At 39.4% G+C, this 7,182-nt stretch overlaps 1 protein-coding gene across 1 annotated transcript in view; it reads left to right on the top strand.

Moving 5' to 3' along the window:
• The first annotated feature begins 2,094 nt into the window (after positions 1-2,094).
• LOC138064448 (integrin alpha-1-like) overlaps positions 2,095-7,182 on the top strand; it is a 72,160-nt gene continuing 67,072 nt past the window's right edge. Inside the window, exon 1 of the mRNA XM_068927047.1 lies at positions 2,095-2,260. Within this exon, the coding sequence (XP_068783148.1) occupies positions 2,233-2,260 (28 nt within the window). The 5' untranslated portion in view covers positions 2,095-2,232. The remainder of the gene's footprint in view (positions 2,261-7,182) is intronic.

Here is a 7,182-nt window from a genome sequence, read left to right as displayed (position 1 = left end):
CTGAATTAGTTTGGCATTCCAAAATAAGTAATGGTCTGTGATGTGTTTTACTTGTTTGTGGTAATAAGACATGCTAGATCAGCCCAGTGATTCATCTATTCTAGTATCTTCCTTTTGACGTTACCCTGATACAAGATGCATAGGACATTACCACAAAAAATAAACGAATAAAGTAATAATAAGCGCAAGAATACTTCTGAAGAAATTAGGAATAATCATATGCCAAGAATTTTTTTTTTTTTTTAATATCAAGAAATCTTATTCTTCACCATGATGAGTATACATCAGGGTACATGGGGAATGTACATTCCCCACCTACGTACCAAACATCACAGATAGTTCAAAGATTTTTGGACTGACTAGCTCAGTCCATGGCTATTTCTCTTTTTTCCTTCAGAGTAATTAGTTGTTTCACAAAAAGAAATCCTTCATCACAAAAAGAAATCCTTCAACTGCAATTTGAAAGGGAGCTTGGCTCCTCCTTGTACATTTAGTTAAATATAGTGAAACAAAGGGAATACAAAGATTTGTTTTTAAAAAAGCAACATGGGAAACCATTGCCCCCTCTGAAGCTGGAGTAAAACTAGCAGTACTAATAAAATTCACTCGGAAGAAAAAAAGAAATTACAGATTTTTCCAAAATCTCAGTCGTCTTTTTGCTTGAATACAACTTCGGCTTGCTTTAATTTTATGCATAACACTTTTAAATGGAAAAAACGTGTTTAGTCTCTTAAATCAGTACCAATACAGCTAAAATCTCCATTCTGCATAACTTACACATGTGCTTAATTTCATCAACTTTGACTAGTCCCACTGTGGTAATTAGATACGTTTTATAACGTGTAAAGTCAAACATGGGCATAAATTATTGCTGGATCAGGACCTTTACTCTTAAAATCAGCTTTGAAATTGTGCACTGTTTTCTGAAATCTGCATTTCCAGAGTCTACAAGTAAAAGTGTACCCAGCGTGTTCTCATAAAATGCACAACAGAAGTTGGAAAATTTATTTAACTATTGTAGTGATGATTAGCTAGCTGTAGCCTCAGAGGAACTGATAAAAATTCTAAGAACTTCCAATCATTCACTACATCCTTTGCTCCAGTTCAAAGAAAATAGGTGTTTTTTCTAATAGCATCAAGATCCACAAATGCTTAGCAGTATTTTGATCTCTCTTTTTGTTGTTTTAGGGATCTTGGAGTCTCTTTTTTATAAAACAACAAAATGATTTTTCAACATGTCCAGTGTGAGAACTCAAGACACTGCTGAAGGAATGTCACCCCACCTGAGCATCACTATGGTAAATACAGAAAGTCTTGCAAGCTGCTCTTTCACTGTGTGTTTAATGAACCCTGAAAACCTCTGCTTATGGGCCTGAACCTGGCTGATTATTACCTTTGTGATTTATTCAGTGATTTATTAGTGCAGTCATTCTGTGGGCAGGAAAGCAGAGGAAGCATGCCACACAAACATTGGGTAGATGAGGGCAAAGGCAGTTGTCTAGTATTTTAGTAGCACAGTAAAGCCCAGGAAGTAACAAAGCCTTGGCAAAATCATCCTCTCTCTTAAGAGTTACTGCAACCCCAGCGCCACTGAGAACGGGGAGGGGGTGGGTAGGTGGCTTCCTCCTGCAGGCAAATGACCAGCCTTAGAGTGTGTTTTTAAGGGGTGATGTAAGAGAAATAAAACTTGACCAGCCAAACACATCCCCTACCTTAGCGATGTGTTTCTCCTGCTGACGAGTGAGAGAGAGGTAGCCATCTGGCAAGCTCAACTTCCTCCTGCCCGCCGGGAATAGAGCTGGTCGGCGGGAGACACCTTTTAATTAATTAGGAGCGGGCAGATGCCCCTTTAAGGTCTGCTCAGCTCCCGCAGGCTGCAGCGGGAGGTTTGGGGGGGGAAGATCTGACTTTATTTGTACATCTCAGTGCTGGGATTGCTCTATTGGGGGGGGGGGGGTTTCCAAAGTTCAGAGGTCTTTGGGGCTAGGGGGGCGGGTGGGAGGGAAACTGTGTGTTGGGGTGGGGGGAGAAGCTAAATTCTTCTTGATGCGAATTAAAAATATAAAGACCGAATAACAAACAGGAAATGCCTAACTGGGCTGCGAGGGGAGGCGCAGAGCGCTGAACTCCAGTCGCAGCGCAGGCACCGCCGGGCGCGCCGGCGGCCGCACCGCTCCCGCCGCCCCTGCCCCCGGCCCGGGCTCCCGGCCCCCGGCCCGCAGGAGCCCAGGCATGGCCGCCTCCTACTGGATGCTGACAGGTGAGGAAATAAACCCTTTCTCTCTTCTTGGAAGACCCAGGCGCCGAAAGGAGATCCCCTGCCCTCAGGAGGGGGATGAGTGTGTCGGGGGCTGGCACCCCCAGAGGCAGTATCCCCCCTCGGCGTTCCCTTGATCTCTCCCTGCCCTGGGAACGCCCTGTCCGAGCGAGCAGGAGCTCTTAAGAGACTGCTTGGGGTTGTTTCTCACTGCGGCTTTGATTCCTCAAATAATCTTACAGTCGGGGTGGGGGGGGGGGGAGGCTGCGAGATGATAATGAATGGGTGAGAAGAAATACTGTAATTGAAACTTCTTGGGGAAAAGAAGTGCAGCTGGCAACTTTTTTTTTTTAATTAGGGCAGCTGTTTATTTTCCTCCCTTTAGTCCGCAGATGTTCTGAGCGGTAAAAGGAGAAGTTAGGAAGTGGTTAACTGCACCAAACTAACTTCAGAAAGATCCGGAGATCAAACATGTAATATTTCCTTTTAGGGTTGTATTTATTCTTAGAGACTTATTTTCTTGTTTAGCAAAACAGCAATCCAAACACTGCAAGTAACACCCTCCCTAGCTAGTGGTAACATTTTGGATCTGAAATCAGGGCATTCCAAGAAGTGGGAAAAAGGTTAAGGCAATGCTGAAACTCGTGTGCTTTGAAACATTGACACTGAGCTCCCCAACAGCCCTTGAGCTAGCAACTAGCACACAAACGGTGAACCTGAGGCAGTCTGAGCTCCACCAGTGAGGCAGTACAGAGGAAGAAATCAATTTTATAAGAATCATCAAAACGCAAGCGGCAGTGAGTGTGGAAAAGGCAAGATTAGGTAGGGTTTTTTTCCCTTTTACCTTATGCTTGTCATGAAAGAACAGATAGGGGAGCATGTGAAAAAAGTCTTAACATGGTATTTTGGCTGTCTGTACTCAGCCCTTGTTCATAGATATCTTTACTACTTTTATTACATGATGACATTCTCCCCAAAATATGCTTTTGTTTGTGTTCCTTTACAGAGGGGGCTTTGTACAGCAGCAACAATTGAGCATGCCAAAATTTCCTTTCAGACTTCCAGTGTTACCGCTGGTATTACCAACAGATGATTCATCAGTAAAAAGTTTTATTGTCAGACAGGGAGACATCTCAAGGGGGTCCTATCCAAATCTTGCCTCTTCTTTCTTCTTCTTCTAAAACTTGCTACACTTAGAAATACACCTAGAATACACTTAGAAAATATGAGGAGACACTACAGAGGACAGGAATGGGATTCAAATTGTCTCAGATAAATAAGACAAATAGTCCTAAATAAACAAGATGAAAATGTCATAAAAATAAAGACAAGGAATTTAAGAATTACAGTGGATCCAAATATAAAATAGAAATTGGTCATTTGCTCCTCTTGGTGAAAGAGGGGGAGGAAAAAAAGGCAAATCTCATTCTGCATGCATGAACAGTACTATACAGGAGGTGCATAGAAGTGTGTGTTTGTGTATTTATACTGATTTAATGTTCTATTCAACTTGGTGTTGGTGAGGCCTCTGACAGTCCAGAGTACAGGAAGACTAATAAAAGATGCTGACAAACTGAAGAGGTGCACAGATGAGTGACAAGCCTGATAAAAGTTGAGGATATAGTCTATGAAGAAAGGCTGAAGGAATTAGGTTTATCTAGAAAAGAGAAATCTAAAGACAGAGAGTACTGAGCATTGCAAATACGCATCTTTACTGAAGTATTACTACCATAAGAATGTTATTTCAAGTCAATACTTACTTGCTTTGGTGAGAGTATTCATTTGTGATTTTTTTTTTTTCTGTATTGCCTATGTTGGCTTATAAAAAGTCTGATGAATAGTTGATTCCCTTTGTCCATCAAAGGACAAGTGAAAATCTACCTAATTTGCTATGCACAAGGCTTAGGGAATATTCAGTAGAACTTTCTTACTCTTCAGGTAATGAATCACTGGAACTGGGGCTACCTACAAATACTGCATAATCTCCTTGGCTAAAAGTTTTTATGAAGTTGGATAAACATCTGTCAGGGATGGCTGAGGTTTATTTCATCTCACCTGGTTGAACTAGGGATCTGCTGAAATATCTCACAGCCCTACATTTCAACAGACAGGAAGAAAGAAATCAACTCAAACGTTCCGTTAAACTTTTAACTCCTCTTCACTTCCTTGGTTTTATTATCAGCCTTCTCCCTCCTGGTGATGACAATCTTGTTGTTGGTACTAATCAAGGGTACTCATCTGTGTCATAGAAAAGGCCAGTTGCCATACAAACAGAACTGCAGGCAGAAAAGAAAACAGTTTCTGTCCAGAATCTGCACAGGCAGGAGAGGAGCACAATGTGGGGAAGGGGTGAAAATACAAAAGTTTCTGAGTTTAATCTGTACCCTTTTATTTCTTTTATCTTCCTTTGCTCTTGCAAGAGTAACTTTCAGCATTTTCCAGCAGATTCCCCCCCCCATGCATGAGACACTTTCCCGCTAGTTTTTCTTATCCTGGACTCAGGTATCTCTGCATGAATTCTAGTTGCAATGGCTTTAACAAGGGGTGGGGGACTCATATTAAAATTTATCTCGCCTAAAATGCGTATAAAACTCTTCTTTGTAAAGCAGCTGATCAAGACTATCGGACCACAAAGGAGGTCTAAGACACTTGAAGATGCAGGGCACTGTCTCTCATGTTTTCAAAACAACAATCTTGCAAAAAGAGCACAGCTCTGAAAATCCTGTGAATATATGCTATTTTATCTTGTCTTGTACTGTGCTTAAGAAAGTCTGAAAAGAGATGCCAAATTGCTGAGTATTGGTATGTCAAAAATTCATTTTTAAAAAGTGATAAAGTGCAAGAACTCCCGGGTTCTGCATCTAGTCTTATTCTTTTACCAATACAGGAACAGAACATGTAATTTTGAACTTCTGTGTTAAAATTGTATGCAGACTATCCGTTTGTTTTGGCGCTACGGAAATCAAAAGCATATCGCTCCTTGACCTTATCAAAATTAGCATGAACTTACAAACTTATGGTTATACAGTTCCTAAATTTTTAGACATGTAATTTTTCTTCTGCTGCTCATTCTTTAGCATTCAAATGAATAACAACAACCAGAAGCTACTTTTTACCTGAGCAGGCAAAGTATCATCATCATCTAAAAAATGTTTTCCTCTGTAAATCAACAGTGGTCTTGCTAATTGTGGTAGCATCATTCAAGTTTAAGGTTGCTACAACATATCTGCAGGTCATTTTTTGTAACTGCATAAAATCTCATGGTTCTTTGTTTGAGAAAGGGCTCCAGTGCATCTTAAAATGTCTTTTTCTGCAACAAGAGACAATTTAATATGTTGAGTTTTAACCTTGTTTCAAGGTGGGTTTGTTTGTTTGTTTGTTTTTAATGCAGCAACTCTATTTATCCTTGGCAGCAAGTTTCATGCTTGCATGAGCTGAATCTTTATTGTCTTTTGGACTGGATGCCAACTTGAAACCTTTATTTGAAATATGTAGCATCACAAGAAATGTTAAGCTGCATGTCAGAATTAGAAGACTAGAACGAATTATCAGAGAAAACTTTGTAAATGGATAGTAAAAATATGTACAAACATATAAATATTGTTTGAAAGGTTAATATGCACTAGAGCTAATTTTACTTGAGCGAATAACATGAGGTTTATCTTTGTAATTTTAAAATTATAAAGAAGAAAATTCACCAAGCATCACTTACAAAAGTGAAAGGAACTTTTAAAGAAAAGCTGAAGCCACAAAACATTCACCTCTGCCTAAGTCACAAAATATTGACACAAAATAACAAGCATAATGCAAGCGCAAATTTAACAAACAATTATGCATGTGTTTACATTATATTCCCTCGGGTGGTCCTGTTTCCTTCTGTAAAACTATTCATGCGAACACAGTTAAGCACATGTGTTCACAGGAAAAGAGTTTGTGAGGTCTCATAAATAAATCCTGCTATGTAGTATCTGATAAAGGTCTTTTTACATCAGTATCAAGCTTAGAAACACAGAACACACATCACTGGACCTGACCTGTGGTCAGTGTCCTGTCCCAATCGGTGACCTATGCTAGATAATTGAAATTTATATATACATCACAGTGGGAGATATGGGACAATCTTTGCTTACAGTAGTCTTGTATCTCATTCGGTCCTTGACCTCAAAGCTATCCCATGCCAGTCCACACTGTGTTTTTTCAAAAAAAAAAAAAAATCCAAAAACTTTTCTGTTAAAAAGTTTTTAATTTGCTTTTCTATTAGTAGACTGAGTATACAGACACTCCAGACTTACCTCCTCTATTCCAGCTGCCATTCTACATACATATATTTTGGCACATCAGCTTGTATACTTTATGAATTAAGTATTTTCAGTCTTCCTTCATGCAATAATTTTTTCTATTCATTTGCTTTTCCTCTTTCTAAATCTGCAGCATTCTTTTCGAAAAGGAGTGTCCAGTATCATACACTGGTTTCAGAAGAAACAGCATTGTTGATCTATATAATGGCACTATAACTTTTTTTTAATCCTGCTCTCTAGGCAATTTTTTTTTCTGCTAGGCTGCACATTGAGCTGCATATTGTTATTCATGTCCCTTTTCTATGCAATGAACTAATTATATTTTAATGATCACTTACAGGTTTTTCCAATGAGTTACTTTTATCAACCTCAAACTTAATGTGCTTAGCTGTCTCTGAAGTGTCTCTCAAAACTGTCTGATTGAAATAACTCATAGTTTCAGGAAGCTGGTCAAGTTTTTAATTGTTTCAGTATAGGTTCAAGTGTAACTGAAGCTAGGATGCATAAAAGGATATTTATTGTAAGTTTAACCATACACTTCAGGCTGAAGTTCAGTTATGAGTTTAAGTGCAATGCCAAAATAACTGTTGAGGTTCTGATCCGGTCTGGGAGTGGTTTTTATTCCAC

This window comes from Struthio camelus, chromosome Z (assembly GCF_040807025.1).
Source record: "Struthio camelus isolate bStrCam1 chromosome Z, bStrCam1.hap1, whole genome shotgun sequence".
Lineage (NCBI taxonomy): Eukaryota > Metazoa > Chordata > Aves > Struthioniformes > Struthionidae > Struthio > Struthio camelus.
Note: the sequence above shows the minus strand (reverse complement) of the source record. Positions and strands in the feature narration are given on the sequence as shown.